Source organism: Bufo bufo, chromosome 8, assembly GCF_905171765.1.
Source record: "Bufo bufo chromosome 8, aBufBuf1.1, whole genome shotgun sequence".
NCBI classification, from domain to species: Eukaryota; Metazoa; Chordata; class Amphibia; order Anura; family Bufonidae; genus Bufo; species Bufo bufo.
Window position 1 is genome coordinate 206,796,749 of NC_053396.1, and position 14,652 is coordinate 206,811,400.

At 40.8% G+C, this 14,652-nt stretch overlaps 1 protein-coding gene across 1 annotated transcript in view; it reads left to right on the forward strand.

Annotated features, from left to right (window-relative positions):
- TNXB (tenascin XB) overlaps window positions 1-14,652 on the forward strand; it is a 43,148-nt gene that overhangs the window by 15,265 nt on the left and 13,231 nt on the right. The window contains exons 9-20 of the mRNA XM_040406419.1: window positions 1,707-1,781; window positions 3,380-3,670; window positions 7,149-7,433; window positions 7,929-8,201; window positions 8,607-8,879; window positions 10,601-10,903; window positions 11,370-11,669; window positions 12,365-12,487; window positions 12,573-12,710; window positions 12,823-12,942; window positions 13,209-13,352; window positions 13,464-13,594. Of these exons, the coding sequence (XP_040262353.1) occupies window positions 1,707-1,781; window positions 3,380-3,670; window positions 7,149-7,433; window positions 7,929-8,201; window positions 8,607-8,879; window positions 10,601-10,903; window positions 11,370-11,669; window positions 12,365-12,487; window positions 12,573-12,710; window positions 12,823-12,942; window positions 13,209-13,352; window positions 13,464-13,594 (2,456 nt within the window). The remainder of the gene's footprint in view (window positions 1-1,706; window positions 1,782-3,379; window positions 3,671-7,148; window positions 7,434-7,928; window positions 8,202-8,606; window positions 8,880-10,600; window positions 10,904-11,369; window positions 11,670-12,364; window positions 12,488-12,572; window positions 12,711-12,822; window positions 12,943-13,208; window positions 13,353-13,463; window positions 13,595-14,652) is intronic.

Here is a 14,652-nt window from a genome sequence, read left to right on the forward strand (position 1 = left end):
CCCAACCAGTTGTTAAAATTATCATTTCCATTTCCTCATTGGGTTTCTCAACTTTTTTTTCCCCATTCCTTAAGACAATAGGGCTATTTTCATGGGGCGCGAGCTGGTTGAACACTGGTTAAATTTAAATCGATGGCCCAGTGCTACTACAAGTGCTGACTACTGATCCAAAATGCTGCTCATGGATCCTCATGTTTCTTACTGAATGGCTATCCTGCATCCTTACTATATGTACATTAGATCAGCCCTCAAAATGGCTACTTCAATCAGTATTCATTTTCTAGGGGCGGACACAAAATGGCTGCTTTAACTATTACAATACCAATTAAGGTCATATACAAGGAGAAATTCATTGGCACTTAAAGGGCAATTCCAGTCACTGCTGATATGTGGATATCTAGATAGAAGTAAATTCTTTTTTGAATAATCACTCCCATCATACCTCAGGACAGAACTCAGAATTCAGTTATGCTTTACTGTGGGATAAACTTTATTCTGTGTTTATTGCCGCCCCTTGAGTAAGGCAAGTGGAGGCAAAAGGGAGTGAAAGAAAAAAGTAAATACGCTATATTTCTAGCTCGGAAAAGGGGTTGCCCCTTTTCAGTTCATGTAGCCAAGAGGATGTCCATCAATTAGCCAAATCACAAAGCAGCCACAGAGAGCATCTCTTCACCTGGAGGACCCAGCATTCCTAAGCATGTTATACCTCATTTGACCTGTGGTGGTGCTGTAGGGAAAACAAACAGTTGATGCTGTGGTGATCAACCTGTGATTAGCTTATTTTCTGTGGGCCCTTCTAAAAATAATAAACTCTTTAACTGAGTGCATTTCCTTCACAAGCACCGAGGTCCCCCATTAATAAGATCTGTTATGGGACTGGAATTGCCCTTTAAATAATTTTTTTTTCTCATTGATTTCCCTCATTTCTGTCTCGTTTTCCTTCAGTCTGTTGCCTTCTAAAGCACTCCCAGATGAATAACACCACAGTTTTACCTCACAGGCCTCTCTCTCCCTCTGCCGCTCGCTGTGTGCTCACCGTATGGCCAATGACACCGAGTCTGACCTGCTGATAACGCCTTTACCCTTCAGGCAATGTGAACGTACAAATGTATATATATATATATATATATCATATTATTAAAGAGTGGTGTATGTGTGTGCATGGACAGGTATATATCTGTATGCTTGTTGATTCCGGTAATTATTTCCTCTCAAGCATACATGTATATTGGTGAATGACCGTATATGCTGTATATGTGCTGTATACATGTATGTATGATATATATATTAATGACAGATCTATGGACCTTTGCTTTCTGAGCCACTCTGTCATTATCCTTGTATATTCTATAGTATATATGTATATGATTGCAGTATATGTATATACATAGGCCTGACGCTGGTGTGTGTATATATCATATGTTATGCGTGTGTAATCCTAGGAGATGTACACACGTGTAGATACATACATAACACTATATATTCACTGCTTTATAGCATGTCATCGTACACATGTTCTGCATGAAATGTTTCTTGGTCCGGCATGGAATTATTAGACACCATTATATCTAGACAATATGGGGTTGAGAAGGGAATAGCATGCAAGGGACATGTTATATAAAAGGTAGAGCTCTGGTCATGTGAATTTGAAGACTGTTTTGTGTTACAACCTATGGAGATAACATTGCTTTTGCCGTTATTGACAGCTCCATTAACCACAACCACTACACCGCACATTGAAGAGACCACTCGACCTTCGCATACAACCACCTCAACCAAAGGTAAGTTGTCACCAGTTGTGTGAACTTTCCATATAACCCATAAGTAATGAAACGTTGGCCCTCTTCAGAACCTAAATCTCTTTTAGAACGGTAAACCTCCATTCGCTATGTTGGTGTGCCATCTTCTCTGTCTAACCATAAGATTGTCTTTGTTGCCCATCAGAAGTCAGCTTTAATTTTTTTCACAGCACATTGAGAAATGAAAGCTGAGCTCTGATTGGTTGCATTGGGCAACAGAGATAGCCTAAAAAGATACCAGGCTATACCAGGTCTTCTCAACCTTTTCTACTGGGGCCCAACCAGCCAGAACACGGTAACACCTGTGGATTCCCAATGTTTGTAATCCATGTCAAACCCCCCAAACATTATCTCAAGTTATTATCTTTATGTCATTGTTTCTGAAACCCAGAAGATATTCTGAACATATGCCAAATTTTTCACAGTGGCTGATGCTGGATGAAAAATCTGGTGCATCTTTAGACTGTCTAGTCTTATTTATACCGCCTATTTGATGGTTTAGCTTACACCAAAAATTTGTCCACATGCCCAGTCACAATACACAAAAAATTTCAAAAATGTTCTAAAACTCTGTCCTAATGTGGCAAAATTCTGTCTCTAAAATGAAAATCTATCCAAATGCAGAAAAATTCTGTCTCCCTGTGACAAAAAAAAAATTCCCAATGTGGCCAAATTCTTTCTCCGAGCCAAATATGTGTACAGGTGCACCAAAATTCTGTCTCTGAGCCAAAAATCTATCTCTGGGCAAAAAACTATGCCCCAATATGTCAAAATTCTGTCCATCAAAACTTTTAGGCCAGTTAGAATTTGGCCAAAGTCACCTCATTCTAGATTGAAACCATTAAATTTCAAAGATGTCAGATAAAGTCATTCTTTTCTCATAACAAATGTGCCTGAAATGAGGTGCACCAGAATTTTGCTACAAACAATGCTAAGAAAGTAGTGCAGTTATCACAGTAAATGTTTCCAGAATATTTTCAGAATATGACCGCGTCCCTAGTTGTCTTAACAAACAACTGGTTTACATCTGACAATCGAAGACCACCTCAGATGTTTGAGAAACACTGGTCTATACTAGGACATCTCCTTTTGGCCTTAGTCTTGGCTTCCAGCTTCTAACTTCAACTTTTCAACTCAAAGATCTACTCTTGGCACCTGAAAATTAACACCTTAAACTTTTTGCCTGGTTTGGGGATCTTAACTTCTACTTTCAAACCTCTAATCTTTTCATCTTAAAGTGGCCATGCAGAATTAGGATGTTTGTTGAACTACTGTTGAATGAGCAATCATCCAGTGAACGATGATTACATCGATGCACACTATTGGATGAAAATTTTGGAAACATCTGACTTCTTCCTAGATGATGACAGTCCTTAATCAGTTGACTAAAACAATCATTCACTGATAAATGGAAGATTGTTTTGGCTCAGATCACTCATTTTGATCAACTTTAGACTCATTTGTATGACTACCTTTTGCCTTTGTCTTCTAACCATGTTGGCCAGTCCACATGACAAGCTTCATGCTTTTGCATTTAAAGGAGTAAAATATCTTGAAATATCTTTGTTGTATTCCTTTAGCCACAGTACGACCTCCTGGACCCATTGCTCCAATGGGTGGCCTGCAAGTTCAAGATGTCACAAGTAACAGCGTTACGTTAATATGGAAGGCCAGGACTGGTATCTTTGAGTCCTTCATAATCCGCTATGAGGATGTGACTGATAGTTTGGGACTAAGAGAGATTACTGTCCCAGGAGACCAAAGAGAGGTGACATTACAGGACCTGAGTCAGAACACCAGATATGCAATAACGCTGTACGGTGTGCGAGGAGGGAAGCTATCACGCCCTCTAACGGAGGAAGTGACTACAGGTATGAAGGATCCTCAGACACTTCAGGATCTGCTTTGCTGGTTATAGTGCATATTTTCACAGGTTATGAACGGCAATCATAAATGGGATATATGATGTGGTTGTTTCAGAACAGGCATTATCTAGAGTACAGTATATCATCCCATTGCTGTCTAGAACACCAATCCTAAGTAGAAATGATGTAACCTCCCCAGAGATTAGTAGAACATCAACTTATTCCAGCTGATGGATTTCGCAGCACATCCCATGATAAGAAGCCAGGAATAGGTCAAAAACATCATCTATTTTAAACACTTGGATCCTGGATCAACATCTGCTGTTCTAAAGGGCGCCCAGTTCCTGAAAATACATTCACATGTAAACTAGATAGATGCTTCTTCCCATCACGTCAATGCTTAAAATTGCCACATCTTGCATCTGTCATTAAGCCATTTAGCTCCCTATAGATTTCTTGTACCTTTTGTAGCCCTATTTGGTGCTTTCAATGTGTGTATTTTGCGACCCTACTTACACTGATGTAATGTTGACAAAGTAAATTCTACTGACCATGTCTCAGATCTTCAGGTGGAGATTGAGTTGCTCAAATGATGATCTAGTGGTTCAGATGATGTAATGATGGTCCATCGTGGCATTGGTGTTCTTCTTGTGGTCTTCTGCCCATACAATTACATTAGGACATTAGTATAGTCTGTTGTCTGTGGAAAGATGTGCCTCTGGTCAGCTGTTATGTTATAGTAAAGGTGTCAATATAACTTACATGGAAGTAGGTTGATGGTTGAACACCCATTGGATGAACGATCAACTGGTCATCGATCATTATACCAATGCAACCATACACATTTTAGCCCATATTGACTGGTCAGACATGTTCAATGACTCCAGATGAAGGACAAATGATCTTTCAAGTTTAAAAATGGCCAACTACTGTCCACATGATTAAAACCTATAACTGGATGGCTAAAACAATTGTTCGATATTAAATTCTCGCAATGAATGATCATTTTGGTTGAGGTGGTCTCTTGATTGTCGTTAGACTAAAGTGTATGGCCAACTTACTGCGTTCATCATGACACAGCTACATACTGGTCTGATGTGTGGTCGTCCATAGTTGTTTTGCATCATACTGAAATTGGGAACATTTATCTACGAAATGCACATGGATCTTTCAGTGATGATCACTGAATCTCTATCCGTGTCACGATGTTTGAATCATATTCTATAAATATAGGGATGGTAAAGTGATATATAATAGAGAAGTTCTGCTAGTCATATGTTAATATTCTGTTAGGACTAAACTGGCTGGCCAGAATACAAGGGCATCTGCCACAGGTTTCATATCCTGACACAATAATGAGCCCTAAAGGCCAACTTTGGTGCCGATCACTTTCCAGTAGAGTTTGTTTCATGAGATGGATCAATGATAAGCTATTAGACCTTATTGATTATGTGTCCTTTGCAGTTACAAGAGTACATGCACCTGTTTCTGTATGGCTAAAAAGTGGGCCCTCAAAATCATAATCTCTGGTGGGCCCAAGGAACCTCAAAAACAACCTTGCCTACTGTTGTTATGCTTATGTCTACTGATGATGGTACCCAGTAGTTTGTTGATGCCCTTCTAGAATGAAGACCTTCTAGTGTTATTTTGCTCCTCTACTATTATTCTAATTGTTGGTTGACTGATTTGGAAGAAATAAGGATCATATATTATAAGACTGATGACTAGGTTGTATATTGGTATGCACTCTGTTGAGGATTATAGTGATGAGTTTAGCAGTAAGATTCTTGTGGTCTTTATCAGTGCCGTCTCCAAGATAACAGAGCAAGACGGCACTGATTACAGGCACAGCTTACTAACACATGGGGAACCCCAGCCCACAACAATCTGATTGTTCCTCATGTTGCGAGTAAATAAATAGCTTTGCTGTGACTAATCTCATCGCATCCCACCAAAAAAACAAAAAAACAGAGGACCATACGTCTTCTTCGGAGAATCCAAAATTCGCTCACAGTGTTTGACCTTTCCTAAATGGGCAAACACAGCGACTGCACATCTTGTACTTATCTACTTCAGACTCATTTATCTAACATTGGCGAACGAGTCATACGCTATTCAGCCACACCCTGCATTATGTCTGTTCTGAATAGCAGTAAATCCCTGTTTCTGTCTTTATCCCTTTCAATGAAAAAAATAATTATTCCCCATCTTTTTAAGACATTTGTCTGCTTTGTGATATATGCAATGGCATACAATGCCAGTAAGCTGCACCTAAAGCCAGTGAGAAGATATCACTGCCTCGGATGTACCTCTAATTTAACACTAGGGCTCCTTAATGGAGCTTTCCCCTGGTGGGATCTCATCCCGTTTAGGGGCCACAAAATAGATGGGGATCTTATAGACAATTCATACAGCTTTATGAATGAAGTCCTCAAAAGTATGATTGCTCATGTCCCACGGTTTATTGTACTTTAGTCTGAATGATGTCTTATGATAGCAAATAATGTAACCAGTATACCCATTGGTAAGGAACGAAGGCATGTTCACATCTTGGGCATTGTTGAATTTTATGCTTTTTTTGGACCTCGTTGACTTATTCACATACAGATAGACTCGACTGGCAGCAAAGAATGCAATTACTTCTGCGAAATCACATGTGGATGAGTGAGCTCGGGGCTTCGACATTATCAGCGATAAATGGATTTATAGGAAAATGTCACTAAAGTCATTTCTGTTGTGTTCAGAAGAATGAGTAAAGTTCCTGAGGGCCCACCCATGTAGTTTTATAAAGAAATGATGACGGCACAACGACAAAATCACTCTGTATGCACACTCTATGCGAATAAATAGTATAATAAGACTCTATACAGGATGACGTTGTGGCTATTGAGATGGTCGGTAGAAGTCATATTTTTGCCTTGGGGCCTAAGAAGCTTCAACCTATAACCCTGGTGCAATGCCTGGTGTCAATTATTTCATCATACCCTGAAGTGCCACATTCCAGAATGCAGATCAGCTGAGAAAGTTCTGTCCAGACAATGAAAAAGCTGGAAATGCTTGTAGATTCCAGCTCCGGTTTCTGCAGAATTGTGAATGCACATCTATATAACGATAAAGACTGTAACTGGAACAGTACAAGATAACAAGGCAAAATGCCACTGGTTGAAGAGCACTCAGTTGGGTACATAGAACAGAGGGAGTCCAATAGCAAACATCAGCTAGGCCACACATTATGGTGCTGGATTCTGCCAGGAAAGAGTAGTTTGCCGTTTGTTCATGGTGGTGTTCGTCCAGGACCCTTCAGACAGTTTCCCATCCCACCAGTTAGTGCAAATATTTTTGTTACCACGAAGACCTAAAGAGGATGAGATCAACTATGGCATCCATGTACATCCAATTGATAAAATTGGTTAACTTTTTTTTTTAAATCTGTAATGTTTTTTTTTTTTACTATACCATGTTTTTTTCTTACATTTTTCTCCAGAATCTTCTCCAGATAGAGGAACACCACCCCGCCTTTCCCCCCTTTCTGTGTCTGAAATCCGCACAGATTCCTTCCGTGTGACGTGGGAACCTCTGGATGGAGATTTTGATGCCTATGTAATACAGTATGGACCACCTGGTGGACCGTTCCAAGAGGAGACCCTAAGAGGGGACGAGACGACATTTCTCATCACGGGGCTGGTTGCTGAGGTTAATTACACGGTGGAGCTTCGGGGGGTTTTGGGAGACAGTTACAGCGAACCGGAGTCAACATTCGTTTTCACAGGTACTAGAGATGCAGTGATGATGGGGGTAGATTGTGCCATCTAAAAGTTGAGTCCTTAGATTTTTATGGCTACTATGTACCACTCTGTATAAGTTTGTATGCGTGAGCACTTGCACTTGACTTACCTGCGCACGGGTGCGGGCTGTATTGCATAAATTCTGCACAAATTTCTGTGTGGATTGCTGTGCGCACCAAAAATTGCATGTGTGGGTTTGATGCTGTTTTTCTGCAGATCTTCCCCTTGTATTAAAAAGGATGAAATCTGCACAAAACAACCACACAAAGAAAAGCTAAATCTCCCACACTTTGCTGGTACTATGTTACACTGCAGTTTTTCCACATGAGAATCCATGCAAAACATGTTCGTAATCCACATGTGCAGGTACCCTTATAGATAGTATCTGTGCCTACACTGGATGCGTCTTCTGTACATTGAAGTGTTATACTAGGTGACTCTTTATTATGATATTTATGTCATCTCTTTATCTTCAATAGAAAAGTCGAGCCCTCCTCGTCTGGAGTCTCTATCCCTCTCTGACGTCCGCAGTGATTCGGTCCATCTTACCTGGGTGGTCTCAGGTGGAGATTTTGACTCCCTTCTTCTATTCTATCGGGATGGAGAAGGAAACCCTAGAGAAATTGATCTAGAAAGCGATTCGAGATCCTTTGATGTGAAGGAACTAAAACCTGGAAAGAAGTATAAATTCTTATTATACGGTTTAACTGATGGAAAGAAGAGTAAACCAGTGACAGCAGAAACCAGCACAGGTGAGAACCAGGATAATTACAGATGCAGGAACTCCAGATGACCAACCTGTAGACAATCAGCCGTGAGGAAGCTCTACTTGGCCGTACATTTTCCCTGCAGTGGCCTCTACAGGAGAAAAGTAGTACCACAGGCCATCCATTCAAATACACATTGCTAGTGTCTCTGTGCTATAGCAGCCCTCTCTCTTTTTTGTCACCCAGACACCCTAATAGGACAGATTTGGAAGAGTTGTACTGGAGAGAGAACCACTTGAACGATTAGACTTCCTTATCTCATGATAGTCACACCGGAATGGCAATTAACAGCAGTTCTTGGCTTCTATGAGCCACAGAACATTATATCTTTTTTTACACCATTTCTATTGTTGTCTGCACTCATGATGTTTGATGTTTGTTCTTCTACAGAGAAGGCCATGCCTCCACGCCTGGAGTCCTTCTCAGCTTCTGACGTCCACAGTGTGTCAGTCCGTCTTTCTTGGGAAGTCACTGGTGGAGAATTTGACACGTTTCTCCTTATGTACCGCGATGCCGAAGGAAAAATGCAGGAAGTTACTCTTGATGAGCACCAACTTTCTACAGAGGTTGAAAACTTGAAGCCTGGAAAGAGATATAAGTTTATTCTCTATGGGATTTCAGGAGGAAAGAGAAGCAAAGCATCCATAGTTGAGACCACCACAGGTGATGGAGCCACCACCGCAGATCACTGTGACTATTTCATAAACATAATAATGAATGAAAGGAAGAGACTGGGAGGGAGTGCCATCTGTGCCTATATGATATACAGGAGAGAGAAAAGAAAGAGGGCAGTACTATCTGTACCTATATAATTTACAGGAAGAGACAAGGAGGCAGTGAAATCCGTACCTACAGCATTTACAGGGAGAGACAGGAGCTAGCACTAACTCTGTCTACATCATTTACAGGGGCATGGAGGCACTACTATCTGTACCATCATCATTTACAAGGAAAGATGGGGGCAGTACTATCTGTACCTACATCATTTTCAGGGAGAGACAGGGAGGCAGTACTATCTGATCCTACATCACTTACAGGGAGTCAGTACTATCTGTACCTACATCATTTACAGGAGAATACAGGAAGGCAGTACTATCTGTGCCTACATTATTTACAAGGAGAAACAAGAAACTACTATCTGTACCTACATCATTTCAAGGGAGAGACAGGGAGGCAGTACTATCTGATCCTACAAAGAAAAAATGTGGGGGATTGAGTCAGCACAACCTGTATGTAGGTGCACATCACTATGGCGAAATACATATACAAACGGAAAATACAAATGTGATAGCACTCTGCATCCAGCACTCTGCCCTGCCTCCATGCTGGATGAGGCATTGGTGTACATTTTGGCCAAAGCGTAATAAGCCACTCACCACATCAAGGTCGCCTCTATTGAGTGGTCCCTAACACTAGTTCCTACCTGTTTATGGGCCATGACAGCCACACAAAGTCCAGGGAATGCAGGCCAGCATGCACGCCAAGCACACTCTGCTTTTAACCCCGTCCGGTGCCATTACAGCTTTCATCGGTGGGAGAGACAGTGAGTCGGTACTATCTGTACCTACATCATTTACAGGAGAATACAGGAAGGCAGTACTATCTGTGCCTACATTATTTACAAGGAGAAACAGGACAATAGTATCTGTACCTACATCATTTACATGGAGAGATAGGGAGGAAGTACCTTACAGGGAGAGTTAAGGAGGCACTACTATCTTTAGCGTCATCACTTACAAGAAGAGATAGGGAGGCAGTACTATCTGTACCTAGATCATTTTCAGGGAAAAACAGGGGACACATACTATCTGTACCTACATTATTTACCAGAAGAGAAAGGGAAGCACTAATATCTGTGACTACATAATTTACAGGAGGAGACAGGGAGGCAGTAATATCAGTACCTACATCACTTACAGGAAGAGGCAAGGAGGTAGTACTATCTCTATGTAAATCATTTACAAGGAGAGACAGGGAGGCAGTGCTGTCTGTACCTACATTCTTTACCGGAAGAGACACAGAAGCAGGAATATCTGTGACTACATCACTTACAAGGAGAGACAGGGAGGCAATACTATCTGTACCTACATTATTTAGTGGAAAAGACAGGGAAGCATTAACATCTATGACTACATAATTTGCAGGTAGGCAGTAATATCTGTAACCACATAATTTACAAAAAAAGTCAGAAAGGCAATACTATCTTTGCCCATATCATCTTGTGGGCATAACAATGTATTGCCATCTTAACAATGTGACCAGCATACTGCATTGAAATCCTAAAAAGACTGTGACTAAAAATATTTCACAATATGAATCACATAGAGTAAAAGTTATCTCTTCATAAACAGTCATTCATAAAATTAATCCTACAACTTTTACAGTGCCAAGAAAAGTTGCTCCGTCACCTGCTTCTCTCTTGTATGCCCGCCTGGTCAAGCTTGTGGTATCTGATGTGACCCAAGAAACCATAAAGTTATCATGGACAGTGGAAGGAAATGTTCCTTTTGACTTCATTATAGTCCAATGTCGTGATCCTGATGGTAGAATTCGAGAAATTGAGATTTCAGGAGAACACACCAGCACTATTGTCCAAGGTCTGCTTCCAGCTAGCAGATATGAATGCAATGCCTATGGTCTAAGAGGGGAGAAGAGAAGCATGCCCTTATCCACAGAGGTTACGACAGGTAATACGATGTATATAATGATATACTACACCATTGACACCTGAATGGTTCAAGTTAGTGTTAGGCTAGTTGCACATATTCAGCAGAGCCTCTGCCAGGCTGTTCCAGTAGAGCAAATACTTTTGGAGTTACTGTATACTGACACATGCCCTCCGGACCCCATTGACTTTAATAGGTCCGGCAGAGATCTGGCCACTAGCTGGCACATATGCCGAGAATCAGCTGGACAAAAAAACGCTGCTTATGTCTGGCTGATTCTTGACATTCTCTGCTGGAACAGGCTGCCGGAACTCCAGAAACTAATCTTAGACTACAACATCCATGATGGACAGTGGATGACCAGTAGGTTACTTGGTAGTGACTGGAATTGCAGAAGAAGTTTCTTAATTTGAATTTATATTATTGAATCATTTTCTTTTATTTCATTTTCGATATTTCTGGATTTTCTCTTTCCCCCATTTTCTAGCAAGAATTCTTGAAACACAAGGTCCTCCTATCGACAGTGACCTATACCTATCTCCACATGGTCCACATGGCATTCACGTCTCTTGGGAGGCTCCAGAGGGTGAATTTGATTCCTTTATTGTTCGATATGCTGTCCAAGGTCAAGAAGAGTCTTCCAATACAGTGACAATTGAGGGCACAGAAAGGACCATCCTTTTGTCGGGTTTACAACCAGATACCGTCTACACAGTTAAACTGCTCCGCATCCTAAATGGCAAAGAAGATAGTAGTCTTCAAGCTACTGGAAAGACGGGGCCTCTAGGTAATAAGAATTAACATTTTTAAATAGGTTCTGTAGACTAAAACCCACATTCATATGCTTTGTTAAGGATTCTCATCTCTTGACCTGAGTGGAGATTGGTTTCAAAGAGCGTCTCTAGAGGTCCGGTTCTGTCACCTATTACACAGACAACCCACTGATTTGAATAGACACTGTGTATTGCTTCATTTCCTCTGTGGTGGCACTGAAGTGAAATTGAAGACCTAATGCCAAGTTGCCCCACATATTACCCTGATTATTGGGGAGCACAGCAGTGGGGACACTCTACTTATGGGGAAGAGGCACCTCTAACAAGCAGGGATTATCCAAAGTAGACAACCCTTTAACTGGTCATAGAGATATATTAGGAGAAACCAATGGTGGGGTCCTATAAGCTGGAACTCCCATTGATTCCCAGAAATTTTTATTTGTTTAGATATTTCATCTTAACACTTATAAGTGGCATGGATTAGCACCATCTTCTCTAGTTTCGGGTTTTTGTGATGGAATATCTGAATAATTAGATGTAAGACATGTTCATTTTTGAAGGGCTATAATTTGGTTACCATTGCTTATATCCTAATGAAAACATCATTTTTGTCTTGGGGTGGCACATAATAATGCTTTCACCAATTTGGGATTGTTACTGGATTAAAACGCTCAAGACATGTGTTCAGTCATTTACCTTTATGTTCTAGATTTGGAAGCTCCTAAGAAACTTAAATTCACCAACATTGAGGAGACCTCAGCCATTGTTAGTTGGGACCCACCAAATCCTGAAACAACCACATTTAAAGTGTCCTATCAACTGGCCGATGGAGGTAATCTTGACTACTGTATGGCATTCCAGAAGTTAAAGTATTTAGAACTAGCTTTTCTTCTGATGTATAACCTTCTAATCTTTAGGAGAACCTGAGAGCATTAGTGTCGCTGGAACCAGCACCCAATTGAAACGTCTCATCCCAGGAACCCAATATGAGGTCACCGTGGTGTCTGTGCGGGGATTTGAGGAAAGTCAGCCCATGACAGACTTCTTTACCACAGGTAATTTTATGAATCTAAGTCAGTGCCTGTAGATTTTTAGCAAACTTACATAAACAATACAAAAACCAAAAAAAGAAAACAACGTTCTCTAATTCTGAGTTTTCTATCACAGCTGGAGGTGGTCCTCGCTCTTTGCGGGCCCATGATGTCACAGAAGTGTCAGCTCTCCTGCGCTGGGAAGCTCCTACAGGACCTGTGGACAAATATTTGGTCACTTACAGAGCAGAAAATAGTAAGACAAGTCTTGTCCGGTGGGCTACACATTGAATTATTAGTAATAACCACTCCTAACTTTATCCATATTTTCAAATCTTTTATATCATATGGATATTAGCTCTCTTCTCTGTGAGGACCATCCCTCTAGAAGACCATTTTGCTACCAATGATATACCGATTTCTACTATATTGTGCCAATAATGGTCTATGCCCATCCTTGGTTGCAGATCATCTTGGTCCCATCTAATCTGAACCAATCATACATTCTGTCCTCTCTTGCAGTCCCCTTGGTCACTGTACCAGTTTCTGGTGATAGAACCGAGTTCCCTCTGACTGGTTTACATCCTCACACTGAATACTTTGTCAGTGTGCAAAGTTCGCAAGGATCCATGACCAGTGCACCAACGTCCACATCATTCATTACTAGTGAGTGGAACTCAACTCTTCTCATTTCTTGGTTTCTTGGGTAAAAAAGGCTCTCTGGTATAATATATAGTAATGTACAACCTCTTTGATGGTGCCTTCTTTCACATCCAGGTGCAGACACTCCTCGGGATCTCACAGCTACTCAGATCACGGCTCGCAGTGCACTGCTTACATGGAAAGCTCCAGATGCCATGCCTGATGGGTATCTGTTGACCTATCAAACACCAGAGGGTGCAATTAAGGTAAGCAAAGCAAAACCTCTCAATTCTTTATCAAACAGAGATATATCTAACATGACTCCTGGTTAGAGAATTGCAAATGGATTCTGAACTAATCGGATTCAATAAAAATTTTGTAAAAATTCAAAGTGGATCCAAATTCCAATATTTGGTGATTAGAGTATGGCAAATTTTGATGAGAGAAAGAGAAGAAATAAAATAAATAGAAAAATTATATATAATAGAGAATAAGGCCTCATGCACACGACCGTTTTTTGTGTTCCGTTCCGCAAAATGGGGTTCCGTTGTTCCGTGATCTGTTTCCGTTTTTGTTTCCGTGTGTCTTCCTTTATTTTTGGAGGATCACCAGACATGAAGGAAAGTAAAAAAAAATCGAAGACAGGTTTGCCATGCAAATGATAGGAAAAAAACGGATGCGGACGCGCGGATGACAATCTTGTGTGCCTCCGTTTTTTTTAGCGATCCCATTGACTTGAATGGGTCCGCGAACCGTTTTCCGCGAAAATAATAGGACAGGTTATATTTTTTTGACGGACTGGAACCACGGATCACGGACGCGGATGACAAACGGTGCATTAGCCGAGTTTTCAATGGACCCATTGAAAGTCAATGGGTCCGCAGAAAATCACGAAAAACGGCACAACGGACACGGAATAAAACAACGGTCGTGTGCATGAGGCCTAAGTGTGAGTCCTAGGAGACCTCAGCGTGTCATAGACAAATTTTCAAGCCAATTGGGACACTTTGATTTCAGTAGATCCAATTCAGACCCAAATGGAATCCATCAACTGATTTGGTCAAATCGAATTTTAAGTGAAAAAACTAGAACTCCCAAAATACAATGCAGCAGAGAGTCATGTATTATAGGATCTCATCATAGCTATGAGAGTTGTATCTGACAGCAATAGTGTTTGCAGATTTCAAGCAGAAAACAGCAGAAACAGACATGTCGCTGGATGTGACTGGAGTATAACACATGCTATAAGATTATATGAGGAATAAACCCTACAATAATTTTTTTGTGTGAGCTGCATATTTGTTTTGATACATAATGCATTTGT